The 23,628-nt window shown below is 36.6% G+C and overlaps 4 protein-coding genes and 1 long non-coding RNA gene across 6 annotated transcripts; 1 reads left to right on the forward strand and 4 right to left on the reverse strand.

Moving 5' to 3' along the window:
- Positions 1-4,165: 4,165 nt before the first annotated feature.
- Positions 4,166-5,596, reverse strand: LOC126589331 (membrane-anchored ubiquitin-fold protein 3-like). Of its 2 annotated transcripts, none has more exons than XM_050254598.1 (3): positions 5,454-5,596; positions 4,717-4,890; positions 4,166-4,509 (listed from the first exon to the last, which is right to left on the reverse strand). In XM_050254598.1, the coding sequence occupies exons 1-3, from the start codon at positions 5,584-5,586 to the stop codon at positions 4,454-4,456; spliced, it is 363 nt and encodes a 120-aa protein (XP_050110555.1). In that variant the 5' UTR covers positions 5,587-5,596; the 3' UTR covers positions 4,166-4,453. The 2 variants fall into 2 exon arrangements, with proteins under 2 accessions (XP_050110555.1, XP_050110554.1); XM_050254597.1 differs by having other exon boundaries at positions 4,717-4,908; positions 5,469-5,586.
- LOC126589336 (uncharacterized) lies at positions 4,760-5,749 on the forward strand. The gene is made up of 2 exons (XR_007611794.1): positions 4,760-4,908; positions 5,469-5,749. It is a non-coding gene; the product is annotated as an uncharacterized LOC126589336 (long non-coding RNA).
- Positions 5,750-9,572: 3,823 nt separating this feature from the next.
- LOC126589334 (monothiol glutaredoxin-S11-like) lies at positions 9,573-10,368 on the reverse strand. Its single transcript, XM_050254601.1, has one exon. It carries the CDS (start codon positions 10,107-10,109, stop codon positions 9,804-9,806), a length of 306 nt encoding a protein of 101 aa, XP_050110558.1. The 5' UTR covers positions 10,110-10,368; the 3' UTR covers positions 9,573-9,803.
- Positions 10,369-12,393: 2,025 nt separating this feature from the next.
- LOC126589333 (glutaredoxin-C11-like) lies at positions 12,394-13,041 on the reverse strand. Its single transcript, XM_050254600.1, has one exon. The coding sequence runs from the start codon at positions 12,904-12,906 to the stop codon at positions 12,598-12,600; it is 309 nt and encodes a 102-aa protein (XP_050110557.1). The 5' UTR covers positions 12,907-13,041; the 3' UTR covers positions 12,394-12,597.
- Positions 13,042-15,005: 1,964 nt separating this feature from the next.
- LOC126589332 (glutaredoxin-C11-like) lies at positions 15,006-15,703 on the reverse strand. The gene has a single exon (XM_050254599.1). It carries the CDS (start codon positions 15,580-15,582, stop codon positions 15,274-15,276), a length of 309 nt encoding a protein of 102 aa, XP_050110556.1. The 5' UTR covers positions 15,583-15,703; the 3' UTR covers positions 15,006-15,273.
- Positions 15,704-23,628: the final 7,925 nt, after the last annotated feature.

Here is a 23,628-nt window from a genome sequence, read left to right on the forward strand (position 1 = left end):
TGGATGTTTTAACTGTTAAATTTTAATTTTTTAATTTTTCACTTTTATTTCTGTAGTTTGTTTTATTGTATATTTCTTCTTGTAGTTTCGTTTTCAGTTCAATTTGTCAACTAAAGTTCATTTTTCTTTCAATATTTGCACATTTCCCCATTTGAACACTCATATTGGAAGAAATTTTGGTTTATTTGACGAAATAGAATGACGGTATTAACAAAATGAAGCTACAAAAATAAAAATGCAATAGAGCAAACCATAAGGGCAAAAATGAACATATGTATTAAAAATATATATCATAATGTTAATGAGTTAAGAATTGTTTCACATGTCAAACAATTTTCGTCATCACTTGAAAAGTTGCTTAAGTGTTCTATCTGACTTCTCAATTTTAAAAAAAATAAAAATAAAGACGAAGAGGTTAAATAGTCAATAGAATTCTATCATAAAAAAGGTTATAAAATTCTTTTGAACTCTACAAAAGTTTAGCATAAACTCTCAAAAATCTTCAAAGTCTATCATTAAAAAGTTCGTGAATTTTATAGAGTTTCCATAAGTCAATAGAAATCTACAAAATTCTACCGCATTAAAAAAAGTTAATGTTAGAGAGACTAAATTTGCAAACTAAAGAATGTGTCACTAATATGAATGAGCACGTTTATTAACGTTTAAGTAATAAACCAATTATCAACTTTCATGTCCTTTAGTTTTCAAAATTTAGTCTATAAATTTAATCTCTCTAGCATTACTCAATAAAAATACTCTACAAAACTCTATATAAATTTGAATACAAAACACCCCGTAGGTGATGTAATGAATGATATCATGAATCAAAAGATATGATATCAATATTTGAATAACAAACATTATACTCTATATACATAATTTCTCGATAGGGATGTGCTATTAACACACCTCATTTTACTTCTCACACACCCTTGATAATTTTTGTCCGTTGATCTTCTTTAATTCATCCTATCCGACAGCTGAAAATTAAAAAGGTGTGTGAGAAGTAAAATGGGGTGTGTGGATATCACATCCCTTCTCAATATTATGATGTGTTGTTGATATCACGTCTCTACAAAATGGTCGACATATCATAAAGTTGAAGATTCACACACGCAGTCCACAACGTGGATCATCAATATTCATTCCTCATCTCGCTAACAAGGTCGGTCCAATTCATTAGCTTATGGGGTGGGGGGTGGGGGTAATTCTCAGTACCTTGTCGCCCAAGTCCTTAAGCCACCGGCGCGTGAGGATGAATTTTTCGTTCTAACTGTCACACTACGTGGATCATCAATAGTCGGGGTAAGATAAAGCAATAAATTGAGTTGTTCGACGTTAAAAATTACAATGCGGAATGGGAGTTGTAATTCATTCTACTTCTCGAGGTATAATGACAGACATCATCTTGTAATATCAGGTGAGGAATGGCGGTCGAAATTCACGAACCAAATGTGACAAACTTCTATCTTCTCTCATACAGGTTAAAGTTTACACAGCAAAAGGCAAAGAGATTTCACGAGGCAGGCATGACAAACTGCTCATAGGCAATTACAGTAAAAAGACATTTCACGAAAAATTATCTCAGCTCAGGCCAAATCAATGATTTGGATGAACCGATGAAACCTAGTCAATTACTGCAGCTGTGGATTCTTTCATGCGCTTGGCGTACAAGTGGCACAGGCACAAGAGGACTGTTCTAGTCAAAACCGACGAAAAATGTGGAAGGTGGCATGGCTAGTTGTGTTGCAATCGTTGCAAAAAATGGATACCTGGAAAATAGCAATAGCAGTGAAAATTTTTACATTCAATTTGTTCACAAAACTGGTTTAGTGTAGATATACGCTTACACTCGGGTATAAAAATTCACTTGAAAAATATAAAAGCGATTGCAAGTTGACAATTTCTGTATGTTTCGAACTAGGAACAGTAGAGTAATAGTAGAGCTATGGAGATGAAACAGTGCACGTAAAATCCATTTCTTTTAGCCAAAAAATGATGTGTAATAGCATGCAATGATCGAAGACCCTTATCAATGAAAACCAATTACAAGGCATGTAGATGCACAAGGTCAGTATACAATGGCTAAGTTAACTGAAAGACAGAAAGCCGAGCCTAATGTATATCGTGAACTTGTAACTAAGCAGGACATTAAAGTGATTGGTTACTTGCATGAAGTCTTTAACTGAAAGACAGGCCACCAATTTTGATAATCGAAATTCAACGACAGCAATGGTTTGGCTTGAAATAAGGACATGATACGAAAAACAGAAATCAACAAACGGCAGATAATGATCAATCGGCTAAACTACAAATTCCACACTCGTTGCAATGAAGCTAATAATCTTACATTGTCATCGAAGAACTTGCAAATGTCGCAATAATACTCCACCATGCAGTGGCGGATCCAGGATTTTAACATTGGGTGGTCCCAATATAAAAACTTAAAAAAAATTAGATGAAAATATTATTAACAAACTAGACAATAAACTACCAACAAACTTTTCATTCATAATCTTCGTACAAACAACATATCAAGCTACATAGACTAAATGCAGTTTATGTGCTACATACTACAATTTGGGGTCATTTTCAAAATGGATCACAAGGTTTCAATATCAACATTTTATACCTAATTAAATGTCTTTACTTTTACATTTATTATTGGTTAAAACAAAGAAAATAATTCAAGTGGGTTAGGGCTTTCCTCTTTAACCCACTATCCTAGGTTCAAACTTTTTTCTTCTCTTACTGTAAAATAAGTGTAGAATTATCCTCTATAATTAGAAAACAAAGGAAACAAATGAAAATGAAAACACAAAAAAAAAAAGGAACTAAAGAGAAGAACACATAGACAACCAAGATGAATTGATCAGCAATGAAAAATTAGACTAGAAAAGGGAAGGAGGATGAGGGAAGGTGGTAGAGAACCAAAAGGAAATAATTTCAACAAAAAACAGAAAAGCAAAGACATAAATAAAGTGATGCGGCATTAGTTTCTATAAGTTAGGGCCCAAAAACTAACAGCCTCACAAATACTCAGTAAATGAATAGATAAATCTCTATAAGCCAAGGGCCAAAAACAAACAACCTCGCAAATACTCATTAAATGAATAGATGAAACGACACCGTTTAGTCGAGGGTTAAGAAAAAAAAGAGCAGTTTTTCTCCTTCTTCTTCCTCAGGCTGCCTCCTGGTTCTTCTTCATCAGCCGCCATTACCTTCACACACCAAGACTCGGGTGGTCCTCGAAGGTCCTTACAGCCACTTATTCTGACTTCCGGGTGGTCCTGGGACCACGTCCCTTAGTAGATCCGCCCCTGCCACCATGTTGACAACGCAGTTGGAACAAAGTTGAGCAACCTGGAAATAGATTACAATGCAAGCAAAACAAACCTCACTTGATAGGTTCAAAACCATTCAAATACACGATACAAACAGCGAAAATCAAACCTGTTGTTCGGTGTTGCAAACGGAGCATACAACCAACAACATGAATTGCGAAACCCAAATCATGTTTTCCATCAAAACCAACAATAATCAACACTAGGATTATACAAAACACTGAGAGCATGAACAAATATATGTGAGGCAAGAGTGACCAATCACAAATGGACATGTGGCCAAACAATTAAAGAATTCAAAACTTGAACCAACATCACTCCAAACAAATAGACACGTGTCTATTTTTAATTTGGTTTTCAGCAGAACTTGCTGTTCTTCTTTTAGCAGCCAAGCATTATTTTTTGTCTACTGACTTATAAGTTTGAAGAAGAAGACATCGAAACAGTTGGGAATTGGACCCATTCCTAATTCATGCACACCCAATACTATTTTTAGCAGGTAAAATGCCCATATTGGCTATAGTGGATACGCTTCCAATGGATCCGAGTTTGAATTTCATTTCCGCACTCTAAATTAGTTTATAGTATAGTACTACTGGTACCAAAAGAAAAGTTGGAAACATGAGGTAACGGAATGGGTATGGTAACCTCTTTTTTATTGCATTTTTTGTTTTTCTAGTAATTGAATTACGGATTATTATGTGAAATTCATATGTATTAGTGAACACATGAAAAGTTAGAAGGCGACAAAATTTTACTACTAGTATGCTAGTAAATGCAGAGAATTCAAAGAATTAAAATAATTTCAACACTCTTGAAAATAAGTAAACAAATTATTACGGTAAATCTTATATATGTAAGTAACTTTTAGGCGTGCTTGAAACGACGTCACCTAATGTTACTATTCCAAGTGAAAGCACATCAAAATTTACCACACGATAACACGTGAAATGGTAACAAGTGTTTGACACGAACCGAGCAATAACTTTAGGTAACAAAGGAAACTTTAACTGCATCATCAAATATGAAGGAAAAAATTACAAAAATTTGAGAAAACCGAACGCGATCAGTCCGCTGAAATCGAAGCTGCAGAGAGCCTGCTTCCCAGATTAAAGGAGGGTGCAGGAGCATGAATTCATCTTTTGCATATCTTTCTGTTTTTTTCCTGCACAAAACTCATCCCATATAGAAATTAGGCACCGATCATCCTCCATGAACACGCAGGAAATTTCAGAGACCCAAATATTTCCTAACTAACAATACAAGATCTGAAGATCAGACATACTTCAACGTTTTTACGAACAAAAATGCAACGTAAATCTGCATTTGAGATGAAACAACTTAATTCAAAGGAGGGTTTATACAAATTAACCTGTCCTTTTGTTTTTGGGTACAAGAGGCTGTACTACTGCATGCATGATCACAGCCTCACCGGTCTGGTTACCGGTGGTTATTCTGGAATCAGCAAGTGTCTTGCTATTCTCTAAAACTTTGCCACCATGTATGATTTTTACTTCGTCTACTGACTTCGGTGTTACTGTTTTTGCTGCAGTGATCGAAACATGTGTACATACGGTAAGCGTAGCTAAATTTTGTATGAGCGTATCTATTCATCGCATGATCAGTTCATCAAAATCCAATTTTTAGCAGATGAAGTTCATCAAAATCCAACCTTTAGCAAATCAAGTTCATCAAAATCCAATCTTTAGCAAATCAAGTTCATCAAAATCCAACCTTTAGCAAATCAAGTTGTCAAAATCCAATCTTTAGCAAATAATGTTCATCAAAATCCAATCTTAAACAAATCAAGTTCATCAAAGTCCAATTTCAGCCAATCATTCATCAAATTCCAATGTTCAGCAAATCAAATTCATCAAATTCCAATTTCATCGAGCAAAGAAGAATCAAATCAAGTTGTCAAAATCCAATCTTTAGCAAATAATGTTCATCAAAATCCAATCTTAAACAAATCAAGTTCATCAAAATCCAATTTCAGCCAATCATTCATCAAATTCCAATGTTCAGCAAATCAAATTCATCAAATTCCAATTTCATCGAGCAAAGAAGAATCAAATTAGAGAGAGAGAGGGTGTGTGGCAAATTTCTTACCATGAGGCCACTCAGCAAGTAGCCTTTTCTTAAGAGATGATACTGTCATAGATGGTGCATAAGTATTGATTCCTATATCTGTCCCGTCGTAAATCCGGAACTTGAGTGCTATATGCTCCCCTCTTTGCCCCATAGCATATGCTCCCCTTCTCCTTCGTTCTTCTCCAAACTCAAAACCCCAAACCGACAACTTCCTCCACTCGTAAAATTCAGCCTCCCCCAACCCACCTGAAGAAAACAGAGCAAATTGTGATTTCAAATCCCTTTCTCGAAAAAGATTATTCAATACTACAAAAGTAATAGGATTGCTATTAATCTTTAACAAATAGGACTCAAGAATGCCTGGCGTAAACGAAAATTCAGACTCCCCCAATTCCTTTTCCGAGGACTATTTATGACGTATCATTGTATTTCAATGATCCAAACCGTCCATCTTTTTAACTCAAGACTTTAGACTCCCCCAATTGCTTTTCCAAGGACTGTAATTATATTTCAACGATCTAAACAGTTTATCTTTTTAACTCAAGACTCAAAGAATGCATAGTGTAAACGAAAAGTCAGATTCCCCAATTCCTTAATTGGGACCATTTATGACCTCCACTCACTCAACATTGTGTTTCAATGATCCAAATTGTCTATTTTTCAATTCAAGACTCAACAATGCATAGTAGTCTAAACGAAAACCAAAATCTTGTGGAGAAAACGCGATTCTTACCTCTGTGAATTCAGCAAATGACGATCGATTCTTTGAAAGAACTGGAAAAATCTGTACATCCGAATCAAGGGCTTGGGGACCAATCCAACCAAGTAAGAACCTCATATGATCCAAGTGCTTCAATTGCTCGATCGAATCAATATCTCTGCACACGATGATATAATGCCGAATCTATCCATCTCTCTTAAATATTCATAAAATTCGCAACACAAGTTCCGAAATGCAATCCGACTATAAAAAAATTAAAAGAAAATGTGCGATCCTGCCATGATCTTTTACCAAATAAATCCTAGCATGCAAATCTGTTTAACTAATTGCGAATAAAATATATAAAATTCCAAGCAGAAATCTCCATTACAGTGATTGTCGAAATTATCAAGCACGAGAATAAAGTTTTCACATTCGTAGGATCAAGATTGTTGTAATAACAGCAAATTAAAGATCCGAGAAATCTCACATTTTCCGTCGTAATCGTTCATTTTCTCGACAACCAAACAGGAGGTAAGAGAATCAATTCTGGAACGAAAAGAATGAAACTGTAAACGATTTCTAGCTGTGATCTGCAGATAGGACAGCCTCGAATGACTAATATACCCCTCGTTTGGTCGTAAGGATAGTGACGTGTCGTGTCGTGATTGGTTAGGAGGAGGTCCCCTTGGTTTGAGAAATGGTCTAATATACGAGTTCGTTACTGTTAGTTACTTCAGATTACTTTAACCGGGCAACGCTCGTGTGGGGTAGTGCTCAGGGTAGCTCATATGGACCACACCAATATGATTTTGCTAAGTAATTATGTGGCTTGTCACTCGTTGTTCTTAATTTTTTAAGAAAATTCATAATCAAAGTCGTTATTGTGTTAATTTTAGTGTTGAGGCAATTGTCGTCTATAGTATTATAACACATAAATTAGTTATTGCCACATTAAAATTGTTTTAACAATAGAGGCCTATTCTTTTTGACAATTTCTTCTATCAAACCTTGAGGCATCTGGTCCAAAGTGTTTCTTCAGACAAAATTAATTGGAGATCGATGGATGGAGACATCTAAGATATTTTTTAAGTAGCAAGATCTCTCTCCAACACCGAATCCTCCCAACACATTCTCTCATGCATGGCATCAATTTTTACGTGAGAAAGCATATATACGTGATCGTTGAACCTGATAGTCCTACTTTGATAGGATATTAGAATCCGACTATTGGCTTGACCTTGTGTGCAAGTCATGAGAAAGACTTATATGGAACGATTCACCACCACCGTTTCCTTTCCAATTAAATAATGACATGTGTAATGTTTTTAACACATAACATTGTATTATTTAATTAAGCCAAGTGCAAACCTATTTCATGTAAGTTGCCCTTACAAGTCGCCCCAGCCCGATACTTTCTTGGTTTACGCTTATAAACCCTAATGTACTAAAATAGCATATTTTAGCGGTGACAGCTTAGGGGTATTCAACTGATTCGAAACCCTAAAACAACCGACCATAAATGCAACCAGTTTTGAATTGGATTCTGCAGGCCATGGCTGCAAACCCTAGATACAGTTGCATCACCAAAGTCCAGGTGCGGCAAATTCATGCCTGCCCTAATTTCCACTTGCTTCCAATTAAAAACAATAATACCGTTTTCTTTTGGATTTTCCAGATTAAGATTGACGGTGATTGATCATCAAAAGGCAACAATGAATCTTTGTTCTAGAGTGATTTTCTGGGGCAGCCACCACTCGGCACTCACTCAAATGATTTTACTGTCATGTGCTTGTCTCACTCCATTGGGGAATCTTCACGGAGTACTTTATTCCGGTATAATTTTTCGATCAATTTCTCTACATATATGCATATTGATCCTAGGAGTTTAAATTGTTAGAGATGTCTAGGGCTAGGACCATTGCAACTGGGAGTCTAACCTGCAAAATGACATAGAGAGGGGGGACCATTCACTCCACAAATTAGGTGCTTGTAGCTGTCTTTGTACTTAACATATATATGCATTAAGCCTCATCCCCACCGCTGATATGCCATAGTGCATGTGAATCCTAATTAATAACCCTAATACTAAAACTCTAAACCCCTAGTATTATGTCAGGAAATCAAAACCTTGCATAATAGTTTAAAGTACATCTGATCTCCAGCTCCATTCACTTTCAACTGAGTTAGATGCTCACATTCTAATATGGTATACTAGAGAATACTATTCACTTGTTGAGCCCGATGCTCTCATGTCCTCATTGTCACGCGATATCTTAGAGCTCTCCACCCATCAATTAGTTTTGGGCTAGATGCTCCCAAATATCTTATTCATCGTTTGGCTATATGAATTACCATCATATTCTTCGTAAATTTTCTCTACACCTTCCAAGTTACTGGAATTCGAATGTCAGAATAGTACTAGTTGTATGTATAAGTTGCACTACTAATTGTCATAATTATTTTCTCTGTGAGAAGGATATGTCTGAGACAGTGACTCCGAAAAGGAATATATATATATATATCTCAGAGATGCGAATGCTATCTTGCTCCCGCACTAATAATATGTGGAAACTGTTATTTCCATTACAAGAATGATATAGGTTGATGACACTGACTGCCAAACCCAAGTCTATCGTTGGAGGGAAAGGAGCAAGAAGAGAATAAAATAAAAGGAACCGAAGTGGGTAAAAGTAAAGAATGTAATACCTTTCTTTATCTGTCATAAAGTTGAAGAATCTATGCTTAGAAAAATAGACCTCTTTTTCTTTTCTTTATACCCTTCCCATTTGAGGGAAGGCAAGATTGGATTGCAAAAGTCAGATTTTATTAATTTGTCTCCCTCTACAAGCTCTGAATTTTAGGCGATGTTCAGCAAGTTCAATTTATCTGCTTTGCTTCGATTTTTCTGTTGCATGCATCGATCTGTTCTTATAATGTTAAACAAAGTGTGTATTTCAGTTTGTTTATCACAAGTTCAGAAAAAAGAATCACATTTTACTTGAAATAAATTTGAAAGGTAATTAAAAGTCACTACTATACGGTATGAAAGCGAGTTAATTAATGTACTGTAGATATTATCAGAGAATTTTCGAGGTAGTATACTTTGTTCACAGGATATTCTATATGTAGGTTGACTGGAGGCAAAAATGGCAGAAGAAGAAAGAATATTTCTTAATCATGTTCAATAAACTAATTAGTTAGAGGTCAGTCACTTAAATTTTGGTTTCAAGTTGTAGAAAGAGAGCTTTTCATTCTTTCTTTGTATTTTATTTCTGCAGTCTGCATTACTGCAATATTTAGACTAAATATAATTTTTCTTCTAACAGCACCGTATATCTTCTAAATTGCTCTAATGGAGAAGAAGATTCAAATTTGGGTGCATGGGAGCGCTTTCACCGTACACAATGGTGTTTAAATAATGGTGCACCAAGACGTATAAAACTACTTCATTAAAAATAGGAAACAGATGGCTAGTTTACAAGCTATAGCTGATCAAATCTTACAGAATATAAGACACATGAAACACTGCATAAGTATTTTGAGGAAAAAACAAGAAAGCACTACATAGACTTTTTGAATACGAAGCTCACTACAGTACTAATTTGAACCAGTTTATTTATTTTTTTTTCAACACGATATTTGAGTAGTTAATTAATTAAGACAAATTAAGTCTGCTGCTGGTAAGGTTTCAGCTGTGGGATCAGCTGGCCTTTTAGGTGGAGGGACATGACTTCGTTGGTCGATCCAATGAGGTTTCCACCTATGAACACTGCGGGCACAGGCGCAGTACACCCCAGCCTTGTAAGAGCCTTCTCCATTTCCCGGCCTTCGGGATCTTGGTCAATCTCATGAACCACAGGACTCACCCCAATCTCTTGGAATAGAATGTTGACTGCATAACAGAGGCAACATGAGCTCTTGCTAAAAATCACCACACCATTCTCGGATGCCAACCTCATTACTTTGTCCATCTTGGAAAACTCTTTTGATCACGAATATCTTCCCAATATGGCAAACCTTTTCCTTGAATGGAAAAGTAAGTTAACGAAATATGGCAAAGTTTTACCTAAGACTGCTTGTTTACTTAAGACTTGATCAAAACCATCAGATCGAATTTGGACTGAACTCGATCCAATGGTTGGATTGGGTTTTGGAATTAGAAGAGAATTAGATAGGCTAGCTAGAGAGAGAAGTGTTTGAAGGCTTAAGGTTGTTTGAATATTTGAGCTCTCATGCTGGACTATTTATAGCGATAGCAGTAGGTGTGGACTGCATGCTTCCTTTGAACAACAAGAACATTCAAAGGAACATGGTCTTTACTTAGATGCCCTAATAGAAAAATGCTACTTTTTTATGATAAAGACTAGCATGTTCTATAACTATTAGACTGAACAAGTTGCAGATGTTTTTGCGACTTGCGAGAGCTGTGTATATGTCTTTTGCACATGAGTGAAGTGAATTAATTAGTTTACTAGATATAATTGAGTGGTGAAATTAGTATGTGACGTGGATGGCCAATGCACCATTTCTTTCCAGGCAGTGAAGATTTAACGCGGATCCCTTTCCACCTAATCCATCCAGTTTGGGATTCAGGCCGTTCAAATTTGATCCAATGGCTACCGTTATTATCACTTTTAAAGAGGCTCCCTGTTTGTAGTCGTTGGATCAAATTTGAACGGCCCAGATCCCACACTAAGTGGATTAGGTGGAAGGGGATCCGGGAGGATCCCTAACGCAAACAAGGACCAAATGAATACTCACTACTGTCTCTAGACACAACAAAAGTAGAGAAATTTTCTATAATGTAGCTGGTCAATTAATATCAGATTCTCTGCAATCACCTTCCCTTGAATCCTTGTGCAGAAAGATGGGAATGAGATAGATGGCCTTCGGTGCTGTGTGATTCTCTTCTGTTGCACCCACCAACCTGCACGATTCCTTTTCGCACGTAAGGGCACGTAGGGGTCCGGCGGGCACGTGCGAGCTGAGACATTGTTCATACACATTCTGATATTGTTTTTTTTCCAAACTTGCTATGCTCCGCATGTATGTGGATAGGCATTATGATGACCACACGTTAAAGAAACATCGCACAACTTCCCCTTCAGTAGAGATGAAGAGGATTAATTCCTCTTCTTGGAGGAAACCGTTAGAATATAATGAGAGATCAGATTATATATATCATTGAGTAAATAAATTGCTTATTCTGAAGGCCATAGTGGAGAACTTTTTGTTCAATTGGATTTGGAGGAATACGAGGCACAAAAAGTTCAGGGCATCTAATTATCATTGTCCTCTTTGATCCTTTAGCAGCTCGAGAGATTCTGCTGTGTAACCGAGATGAGAGATGTAGATAAAGGGAACATATCCTCGGTTGTATATGGATGCATCTTGCGTAAAAGCGTCATGCACCTGGTGTGCCGAAAGTCAGTTGGCAGTTGTTAAAGCCAAGTGATATTGATGAAAACTATAGCACATTTTATAATATATACATATATACATATATACATATCTATGTGTGTATATATAGTGGATAAGTTCTTAATATTGGGAAATTAACAATATTATTGATCAAATATTCAGAAATCTTGATGATGATAAAAAGTGATATACCATATAGCTTTGCATGGAACAATCTTCTTTGAACACTCACAAATATATTTCTTGAGTTTTATGCACTGATTCGGGTGCATATTACTTGCCGCCTAAGTCAACAACAAAATTTAGAATACATAAAAGGACTTGCCAATTAAAGCTGCTATTCACACTCCAAAATAGAAATAGTCATATTGCAATCCTTTTAATGAACAAAATTAAGGCTAAAGAAAGTTGAGGTTCCACTATAAAACCAATTGGCAAGAGTGCATAATGACTATATATTTTGTAATGAAAAAAAAGAAAAAACAGTTCTCTTTCAAATTTTATGTAAATCAATTGTCGAAGTTCGACCTATTATTGCTGATTTGGCAGGTATGGAAAATAATGCAGTATTCAATTACTTCTAGGGTGGTGCTATGCACACAGTATTTTTTACCTTTTCACTCTTCTCAATTTATTACCATCGGATCAAATGAATTGAAGAGGATCAAAAGACATAAATTAATAAAGGTGTGTGGAAGATAAAAAGGGGGGTGTGGATAGCACCACCCAAACTTCTAATGGTCAATAATTAGTAGAAGATGCTTAGTTAGAGAAAATTTTCAAAATTCTCCAGGATACTTTTCATATTTTCATATGATCTGACTTCATTTCATATATAGAGAATGTTGTCGGGGAAGTTAAATTACATACAAAGTAGATGAAGGTAAACTACACCTCAATACTCATTTTCTTTAAGCGTGGTGATGGAATTGCGATTCTTTTCTGTGTTTACTACTAAAACTACAGAACATTAGTATAGCAAGCTTAAGCTTCCTGTGTGATAATATATAGCTACTAGGTAGCTAAAACCCTAGCTAGCTAGAACCAGATGGCTTGTGCATCTTTGAGCATTTGTTTTAGAGATCCATCGACATGGTAGGATATGATATCTTTCGACGAGCCGACATATTTCCCGCCTATGAACACAGCAGGAAGAGCAGGGTTGCAGCCGAGGTTTCTCAGTGCCCACTCCATGTCCCTCCCATTGGCGTATCGGTCTAGCTCGTGAATCGCCGGGCTTGCTCCGAGCTCGTAGAAAAGCGTCTTCACGCTGTGGCATATGCAGCAGGAGCTCTTTGTGAAGATCACAGCAGCCTTCTCTGAAGCCAACTCTCTCACACTCTCCATCACTAAAAACAATAATTGGTTTCTTAGAGAACGAGTAATGCAGCTGAGTTACAGGAAATGATGAAAACCGTAAAACAGGAAGATAATTATGATTTGTGGAGCTTGCGGATGGTGGACTTTGAGGTTCATGTGCCTGGCTATTTATAAAGGATGTGGGGGAGAATTTGTTTAATTTAGATAAAAGGAGAAACAATTTAAGAACCAGAAAAATGGATAAGAAAGAGAAAGTAGCTTTAAAATATTTGGATTGGATAAGAAAAATGCCCCCTTTGTGATGATTTGCATATGATGGTGACTCTGTTAAGATTTTAGACTGGTCATCGGATCACTTTTTATACCGATATTATCATCTAACTTGCATTTACTACATGCAAAGCTAAGCAGATATGTGTTTTTCACAAAAGACTCGATGTCAAAATATATATATTAAAGTTGTCAATTTCGACTTGAAATTCTTGTATTCTTCAACCGCCGTACTATATGCTATAAACAAATTGCATGCAGTATATTTTTATCACACAATAAATCATAATTCAGATCTATGTCGTACGATGAAACAGGGTTTGAAAAACTTTGAATAAGAATCATATACACATGTGTATATTAAGTTATTATTCAACCCACAAACACACTTTCGGTCCTGGTTGATAGCATCAAGATATACTAATAAATGTTAATATTAGTAATCAATACATTACGTTCACTCATTTTTTGCAATATGTTTGGTCAATTTGTTAAAGTCAGATCTGGCTGGGACTTGGTTGCCCTAGCTAGATAGATATTATGGTATGGATTGGAGCAAGAGATTTTTCAGTGTACTGGGAAAACAGAGAGCGTACGCCACATGTTATTATTATACAAGTGGTGGAAAGTTTTTTTTTTCAAGTGTTTCTCCAATTATACAATTACATGTGGTGTACTGTCTCGTGTTCTGGGCACATCGAAAAATCTTTGATTGGAGGGGCGCCTTGACATTGAACATTAGTAAGGGATCGAACACTATTACTCAAATGATTAACCTGCGCCTGAATTTTTATGTTCGACTCCCCTGTTCCGATGTTGTTTCACTGACGCGGAGAAAGATAGAGTTTATCCAATTAAATTCCACTTTGTTCATATGGTCCCTCCATGAAAATGCATGGAATATATAGGGATTGGGACTTTTAACAATATAGTTGACTTAATAATAACGAACGTACAGGACCGACCTTCAAAAGTTATGATCTATATATTTTTGGGTTTTACTAGTACTTTATACTAAGTACTAACTGATATGTGATAGTGTTTTAATTTATTCGCATATATCTATAATTCAATAATGCATGCATGCATGTCGTTTATCACGTCCGTTATCAGAAACTTGAGATTTTATTTTGAAAAACTATTAGTTTAGTTGTTCATATGTGATGTATTATTGGATGAGCACGTTAGCGAATATTTAAGTTTAGTCAAGTTGGTTACAACAACGTGTTTTACTAATCACATTTAAATTCAAATATCTCTACAGTTCAAAAGAAATACATAAAAGGAAATTTTATAAATTAGAGCTAAGGATTAATACTTAAAAGAAGAATATTTTATAATAAATTCAATGTAATCGTCATTTGATTTATAAAAAGTGATTAAAAAGAATTAAAAGGAATAAGCTACCTCATCCCAAAATTCCAAAAGAAAAAAAGAATTTTATTCCAACAAGGCTGAACATTGGGAAGAAATGCATCTTCGTGATTGTTCAACATGATATTCTATATGCAGGAATAAGGCACATGTCATCACATCCCATCCAATACAAGAATAAAGCCATTAATTCATGATCACGATGATTCATGACATTGCAAGTTTGATTTTTCTGCACTTATTTTATGTGTGGCGACTCTGTGGTCTATCATTGATTGACACGTGTTAATAAACTTAACCCTTCTTAATTTTATTGTTATAAACTTAAGACGTGTCAATTAATAATAGAAATCACATAAATGCCACACACAAAATAAGTGCACCTCGACTCTAATTCAACCTTGTCCTCATCAGTCAACATACATGATGATAACAATGATCAGTAATCAGGGTTCCATTTTCTCCTCCGTAACAAAGAATAATTAAAAAAAAAACTGTAAAATAGATGTTTATAGATGGCGAAATTTTCTGTACTCTCCAAGATACTTTTCGTATTATCTGACTTCATTTCATATATTTAAAATGTAGCCAGGAAAGTTACATACAAAGTAAAAGAAAAAAGCAAAATTAAACCTCAATACTCATTTTCTTTAAGCAATGGTATTGGGATTCTTTTCTGTGTATACTACTTGTGCTAATTAACAGGTCATAGCTTAAGCTTCATGTGTGATAATATAAGCTGCTACCTAGCTAGAACCAGATGGCTTTTGCATCTTTGAGCATTTGTTTTAGAGATCCATCGACATGGTAGGATATGATATCTTTCGACGAGCCGACATATTTCCCACCTATGAACACAGCAGGGAGAGCAGGATTGCAGCCGAGGTTCCTCAATGCCCACTCCATGTCCCTCCCATTGGTGTACCGGTCGAGCTCATGAATCGCCGGGCTTGCTCCGAGCTCGTAGAAAAGCGTCTTCACGCTGTGGCATATGCAGCAGGAGCTCTTTGTGAAGATCACAGCGGCCTTCTCTGAAGCCAACTGTCTCACACTCTCCATTACTGAATAATAATTGGATTCTTAGAGAACAAGTAACGTAACTGAAACTACTGGAAATGATGAAAACTCTAAAGCAGAAAACTAAGTAAGATTTGTGAGGTTTGACGATGGTGGACTTTGGGTTTCATCTGCCTGGCTATTTATAAAAGATATGGATAAGAAAGAGAAAGTAGCTTTAAGCAAATATGGAAATTTTATCCCAAAACTATCCACAATATAAGGCATATTTAATTTGTCAACTCTCAAACACGGGATTCTTATATTCTTCAACTGACCCCTGCAACATGCTATTAAAATAAGGAAAATTAATGAAAAGGGTTTGAAAACTTTGAGTTTTAATGATAAGGACAAAATAAAGGGTAAAATAAATAGTACCAGATTGACTTTTTAGTGTAAAAATGTGGTTTTTTGTTAAAGTGAACAGCCCCAAGTGCTTTTCGTTAAAGTTCTTATTAAAATATAAACATAAAAAAAGTGCATGCAGATTGCAGCATATATAATTACACAGTAATCATAATTCAGACCTCCTGGAATGTCCGTACGATGACTAGGTCTGAAAAACTTAAGATAAGAATCATAGGCAAGTGTGTGTACATATTAACCCACCAACACTTTCGGTCCTCGTTGATATATAGCATCACTACTGCATCAGGATAAAAAAGGTCGTACCCAGTGCACAAGGCTTCCGCTTTACGCAGGGTCTGAGAAAGGTGAATGTCGGCTAGCCTTACCCCCATTTATGAAGAGGCTGCTCCCAAATCTCGAACCCGAGACCTACTGCTCATGGGCAAAGGCACTTGCCATCGCACCAAGTGCGACCTCTTACTACTGCATCAGGATATACTTGAAAAATAATAGTATATATAAATATTGTAAATTAACTCTTCAGGGAAGAGGGAGACAACAAGAATGAACTTTATCAATTAAACACATTATTTTGGAAAAAAAAGAATAATTAAACACAATATGTTCACAGGGAGCCCAGTTCTTTCTTTAAATTTTGCGACTATTTTCTAAAGTCAGTGTTTAGCTAGGAATTTGGGGCCTTATATAGCGAGATAATTTATATAGTGAGTGCTAACAATTTTTGCACTAACCTTTTTATGTTGGGATGTGATATCCATACTCCTCATTTTACTTCATACACACTCTCTTAATTTATGACTGTTGGATCGACTGAATTAAAGAAGATTAAAGGAAAAAAATTAACAAGGGATGTGTGAGAAGTAAAAAGAGATGTATGGATAGCTGTTTGGACCTAAATTTACACCATCGGCCCGTGCAATCAAGGCCATTGAATAAGTATAGCTTCCAACCGTCGGATGAAAAAATGAAGATAATTTTGTTATTGTTATAGGATAATATTATGATTTTTATTATAATAATTATCTTTTAATATGGATTATTTGCATCTTCTTAAACCAGATAAATAGGATGCGAATTATATCCCAAGCAAGCAGTACAATTTGAATTGATTTGGGATGTCTGACGGCACTTGGAAACTAAAAATGAATTTGAAATTCATTTGATTAGGATGCATGCATGGATGAGTTTAAAGGTGATGGAATTATGATGATGTGATAAGCCTAGGATTTGATGGTCTTGGGTAATGATGAGATAAGAAACCTATGTCACATCCTGACCCGGGGCGGATCACTTTCCGGGCCATCTTCACCACCGTAGCACGATATTGTCCCATTTGGGCTTACCATTCCCTCACGGTTTTGTTTTTGGGAACTCACGAGCAACTTCCCAGTGGGTCACCCATCCTGGGAGTGCTCTGGCCTTCTTCTCGCTTAACTTCGGAGTTCCGACGGAACCCGAAGCCAGTGAGCTCCTAAAAGGCCTCGTGCTAGGTAGGGATGAGAATATACATTTAAGGATCACTCCCCTGGGCGATGTGGGATGTTACAACCTAGGTAGGCTAGGCCTTTTTTGCATGGTGATGGGTGTTGTTAGATGAGTTTGGAGTGATAAGAATTAATGATGGGAGCATAGTATGCATGCTGTGTGAAAGGGCACATCAAGATTTCAAAGGGACACCTGTTGTTCCTCTTGTAAAAGTCCACAGGTATAAGGAGACTAGGGAGATTTTTGCCGAAATATATTAAAGATAATATCAGTTATTGTTTTTAGGAGTATATTCGGAAAAGATCTCTATTGGATTGGCGATCAAGAGACTTGCTATAAATACAAAGGCAGTGGCAACAGGAAAAGCCCCTCAAATTCAACACACAAACTGCTCTGCCGCAAACTCTTGCCCCATGCGAAACCTCTCAACAACCTTGAGATTTTTATTTTCTTTTTCCTGCCAACACATCTTCAGTTTGGATAAACAACATTGTGAAGGCAACCAGCGACATCTTCAGTTTGGATAAACAGTACTGGAGTCGTAGAATCAGTCGATCAATGAGCACCTTCAGTTTGGATAAACAGCACTGCTTCTCGGCCGACTGATTATCTATCCAAGTTTCAGTCAACAAGGATTTTCGAGCCCTTGTTGGTAGAGGTCATCTCATCAACATTCTCGGCGAAGTGAGGTGTTACAAGTTACTACATTCAGCACATTGAAAGCTGAATTTGATATTGAACTTCGCAGAACTAGCAGCCTTGTCTTTAGGCTCTAGAACTCGAAGGCCGAGACGTGTTCCTTCCTCGGCCGCAGTCGCAAGATCAAGAAGTCAACAATGCGCTTAACACAACATCAACATATTCTAGTCCCTGGTCAAGCTCGGCCGACAAGTTGGCATGCCCCGCACACAACCGAATGACGTAGTTAGCTTATTAATTACTTGGCATGCGTGCCACGTATACTCGGTAGTTTTTAAGGTCAACATTTTGGCACGTCCAGTGGGACCTAGTGCTAAAACTACGAAGTTCACATGATATATCTCGTTCAGGCTTCATTGGACGAGATTTGTTGCCTATTAAAAGAGCAAGAAAAACTCCGTGAGAAGTGGTGTAGAATTCTTGAAAGGCTAGAGGCCGGGGGGCAATTTTTCGCTCCAGCCACAACCAACATTCTGCCTAAGAAGATTGTCAAGACGGCTGAAGAAGAACTTATGCCACCTATTTTTTCGGTCGAGACATAGGAAATGATTCGTCAAAGGAATGCTCCAATGATGAACAAGGCCGAGACATAGGCCTAGCTGAAAAAACCACGCCAATTGATATGATTATTGGAGATATGGCCAATATGGAGAAATCCTGTTCGGCTAAGTTGCTTGAGTTAAAAGTTGAAATTGGTGAAATAATTATGCACAGGAAGTTTAATTTTTCAATACATTCAGCAGCCGAAGATGTCGAATATTTTGCCAAGTTGAAATATTTGGAGATCATTTTTTATTCGGCTCAATGCAAAATCTGATTCGCTATGTTGGTTTTAAAAGATCTCGGCTTGGAATAAAACATCATTGGCCTCCTCCTAATTATGATTTGGTCTCTTTTATCTTCTTTTGTTAAAAAAAATAAAGAATGAATAAGAATTTATTTTCTTAACCATTCGGCTGCTCAGCCGATGCTTAAGAAAATAAAGGGGGCACAGGTGATATAATCGACAGATCAGACTTAATCTTGCCGAGAATGAGTATATATAAAGGAGCAGCTTGGTGAAAACTGATACTCGGTGTAGAAGAGAAATAAAATGGCTTTAACCCCTCATGATTTGCTTCCAAGTTATGTCAGAATACCACTGGGAAGACAAAAGGTTTTTGAGGCCGAGCTCGGCCAACTCGTTGAGATGTACTGTCCAAGTTATGTAACCAAATCTATGGACATAATTTTTGAAATTGGGGGACATTGTGCGATGATGTGGCGTGAATCATCATTAATATATATATATATATATATGCCCACCAAGCATATATTCGCTGAGGTACATTTGGTGGAGTTAAAAGTTTGATCGAGAATTTCTTTGATTAAAATATTCGCATACAAATATCAGTAAATGAGCTTTATCAATTTGGCAATCTGCATCACCCAAGCCAGCAGGAGGATTTTACCCTCGACCATATATTTCTTCGACTAACTTTGGTCATCAAGTCAGAAAAGAATGTGATAAAGATATGCATGGCCAGCAACATCATTTCAAGCCTTGGTTTTAACAAAGCCATTTGTTGGCATTTGTTTGAAATTTCAAGTTAGACAACGTCATTTCAAGCCTTGGTTTTAACAAGGCCATTTGTGACGTTTGTTTGAAATTTTTAGTCCAAGTGTGAACATGTGTTTACGTTACAAGGACACATTCGATGGGGTTCTGATTACTGTGAACTAATTTTCATTTTTCGAAGATACGGAGAGTTCTTCGACTGTGCTAATTAAACGAAGGCGATATTGGTGGCTTCGTGTTTCTCGGCTCCATTTTCTTTTTCTTTTGAATGAATGGAGCGGATAGCCGAATAACATGTCGAACGGTTGAGAGCCAGGCACAAATGATTAATTTCCTTAATCATTCGGCTTACAAGCCGAAGCTCAAGGAAACTGGGGGGCAATGTTTGGACTCAAATTTACACTATCGACTCGTGCAATCAAGGCCGTTGAGTGAGCATAGCTTCCAATTGTCAGATAGAAAAATGAAGATAATTTTGTAATTGTTAAAGGATAATATTATGGTTTTTATCATAATAATTATCTTTTAATATGGATTATCTGCATCTTCTTAAACCAGATAAATAGGATGCGAATTATATCCCAAGCAAGCAGTACAATTTGAATTGATTTGGGATGTCTGACGACACTTGGAAACTAAAAATGAATTTGAAATTCATTTGATTAGGATGCATGCATGGATGGGTTTAAAGGTGATGGAATTATGATGATGTGATAAGCCTAGGATTTGATGGTCTTGGGTAATGATGAGATAAGAAGCCTAGGTAGGCTAGGCCTTTTTTGCATGGTGATGGGTGTTGTCAGATGAGTTTGGAGTGATAAGAATTGATGATGGGAGCACAGTATGCATGCCGTGTGAAAGGGCACTTTGAGATTTCAAAGGGACACCTATTGTTTCTCTTGTAAAAGTCCACATGCATAAGGAGACTAGGGAGATTTTTGCCGGAATATATTGAAGATGATATCAATTATTGTATTTGGGAGTATATTCGGATAAGGTCTCTATTGGATTGGCGATCAAGAGACTTGCTATAAATACAGAGGCAGTGGCAACAAGAAAAGTTCCTCCAATTCCACACACAAACTGTCATGCGCAAACTCTTGCTCTACGTGAAATCTCTCAACAACCTTGAGATTTTTATTTTCTTTTTCCTGCCGACACATCTTCAGTTTGGATAAACAGACAATCGGCGACATCTTCAGTTGGATAAACAACACTAGAGTCGTAGAATCAGCCGATCAAGGAGCACCTTCAGTTTGGATAAACAACACTGTTTCTCAACCGACTAATTATCTATCCAAGTCTTGGTCGACAAGGATTTTCGAGTCCTTGTTGGTAGGGGTCACCTCATCAGCCTTCTCAGCGAAGTGAGGTGTTACAGGTTCCTACATTCGGCACATTGAAAGCCAAATTTGATATTGAACTTCGCAGAACTAGCAGCCTTGTCTTCAGGCTCTAGAACCCGAAGGCCAAGACATGTTCCTTCCTCGGCTGCAGTCGCAAGATCAAGAAGTCAGCAGCGCACTCAACACAACATCAACACATTCTACTCCCCGGCCGAGCTCGGCCGACGAGTTGGCACGCCCCGCACACAACCGAATGACGTTGTTAGCTTATTAATTACTTGGCCTGCACGCCATGTAGGCTTGGTAGTTTTTAGGATCAACAATAGCACACCCCTTTAATGTTTTTGGCTTAGGAATTAATGATGAAATATGGAAAAGATAATTTCAAAGGCGTTAAAGGTCTTGTTTTGTAAAAAAATGACATGGTGAAATGTGAAGCAGTAAAAAAGATCTAAATGCAAAAGCTGCTATCATTCATCTTTTCATATTTAGTATATTTTTCCGGACACCTTGACATTGTAATTTGTATATGCTGCTAAATTCTTCAACGAATGTGACAATGTCATGCATAAAGATAACCCTATATATATATATATATATATATATATATATATATATATATATATATTATATATCTCGTAGTAAACGAAAATGAGATCCGCTATTTTAATTCCTTATTGACTTATGAACCCAATTCTTGATTTTATTCGTGTAGAATAGGGTCCACCTCTAAAGAATTCCTAAAACAATTCTCCTTTTTAATAAAGAAAAGTTTATGGGGAGATAGGTTACTATCACTAGCAATTCTCTTTTTTAATAAAGAAAAGTTTATGGGGAAATAGGTTACTATCACTAGCAGCATGAGGGCATACTTACAATCTCAAGCCATAAGTATTTACACGTGACACCTAATTGTTAGGTGCCACCAATATGGATTTACGTTGGAATTAGTTCATAGATCGTGCATAAACAAGAACTTGGATTGGGTGTTAACCACAAGCACGCCCTTACTAACTAAACCAACCATGTTGGCTCCCTAAAACAATACAATTCATAAAGATATAATAAGAGACTTATAATTTAAGTGATTGATCTAAATTTGTTAAAATGTGTTGACTCCCCTTTCCCAATATCACTCGAGTACTAAAAAATGTTACTTTTACCACATAGTTGTACCATCATTTGTGGTATTTATCTAATATAGATGAGACCCATATGCTTTGACGGATACTACCTCTATTAGAAAATAGTTCAAATAATGATACAAATAAACGATAATTGTAACATTATTCCTCGAGTACTACATGCGTGCATCAAACTGCTTTCTGTCCGGATTGCATTGCATGTTGTGTGTTTGTTTCTTTTATGAATATGGTAGTGTTCATGTACGTGGCTGATGTGGAGAAAGATAAGGGTTTATCCAATTGAATTGTTCGATAAGGTCCTACCATGAAATTCAATGAATATTTAGGGATAGGGACTTTTAACAGTTGTCGAATGAGAAACTAACTTACATGACCGACCTCCAAAAATTATGATTTATGTTTGGTACTTTTACCTATTGTGGCGATATATGATAATGTTCAATTTATTCCTTCATATCTATAATCAATAATGCATGCGTATGCATGTCAGTTGGTACTTATACCTATTGTGGTGATATATGATAATGTCATTTTGTGTGTGTGTGTGTGTTTTTTTTTAATACAAGTAATAGTGAGAAGCGGGAAATCAAACTCGGAACCTTGATTTTGTTTTGACGGATCATTATTTCTCTATTATGTAGAGGCGAAGCTATGAAGGAACCAGGATGGTCCCAGGTTCATTCTGACTGTTTTCACGCATAAAAATTTAGTATTATGCTTATAATTTGTAAGGTTTTTCTATAGGCACAGACCCTAATCCGACGTTTTTTACTTTAATTTTTTTCATTGAGTTTGATTTGAGATTTGTAGCTTTTATAGAGTTCAGGCAATTTGCTGCTTGTGAGCTTTGAAGAGGAGTCTGGTCTAGGGATCTATGGAAGGAGAGAGGAAGAAAGTCAAAGAGCTTGAGGTTTAAGTTTCAGAAAGAGGATAATGATGAGGACGACATCATACAAGATCCCAACGATGGTGGTCGGTTGCCCATCACATGACAAAATAATTTTTGTAAAATCAAATGAATGTTTCGGATTTAGACTTTTGGGCTCCTTCCAAGCTAAAATCCTAACTCTACCGTTATGTGTTAGTAAGTCAACTGCCCTACCACTGCAATCTCATCCCAAAAACTCCAAGAGAGAAAGAGCTTTCATTTGAGGGCTGAAACATTACGTTAGGGAATAGATGCATCTTCGGGAGTGTTCTGCATGATCTTCTACATGCAAAGAATCCTGATATGAATTAAAATCCGAGAATATGACACGTATATCCTCCATAAACATATACTCATCCCACCCAATACAAGAATAAAGATAAATAAAGCTACATTCATGACCATGATGGATGACATTTGCAAATTTAGCACTGTCCTCGTCAATCAACATGCATGATGACACCACTGACAAAGGCATTTAGATTTATGATTGGATGATGACGCAGCAATGCTCTTTGC

The sequence above is a fragment of the Malus sylvestris genome, chromosome 11 (genome assembly GCF_916048215.2).
Source record: "Malus sylvestris chromosome 11, drMalSylv7.2, whole genome shotgun sequence".
Lineage (NCBI taxonomy): Eukaryota > Viridiplantae > Streptophyta > Magnoliopsida > Rosales > Rosaceae > Malus > Malus sylvestris.

Excerpts from the sequence above, each read along its gene's own strand:
- LOC126589331 (XM_050254597.1), bottom strand. The coding sequence starts at position 5,586 with ATGGGGCAAAGAGGGGAGCATATAGCACTCAAGTTCCGGATTTACGAC. Across the intron at positions 4,909-5,468 it reads TCTTAAGAAAAGGCTACTTG|ATGTTTCGATCACTGCAGCA; the intron begins CTGAGTGGCCTC and ends CCGTATGTACAC. Across the intron at positions 4,510-4,716 it reads ACCCAAAAACAAAAGGACAG|GAAAAAAACAGAAAGATATG; the intron begins GTTAATTTGTAT and ends AGTTTTGTGCAG.
- LOC126589334 (XM_050254601.1), bottom strand. The coding sequence starts at position 10,109 with ATGGACAAAGTAATGAGGTTGGCATCCGAGAATGGTGTGGTGATTTTT.
- LOC126589333 (XM_050254600.1), bottom strand. The coding sequence starts at position 12,906 with ATGGAGAGTGTGAGAGAGTTGGCTTCAGAGAAGGCTGCTGTGATCTTC.
- LOC126589332 (XM_050254599.1), bottom strand. The coding sequence starts at position 15,582 with ATGGAGAGTGTGAGACAGTTGGCTTCAGAGAAGGCCGCTGTGATCTTC.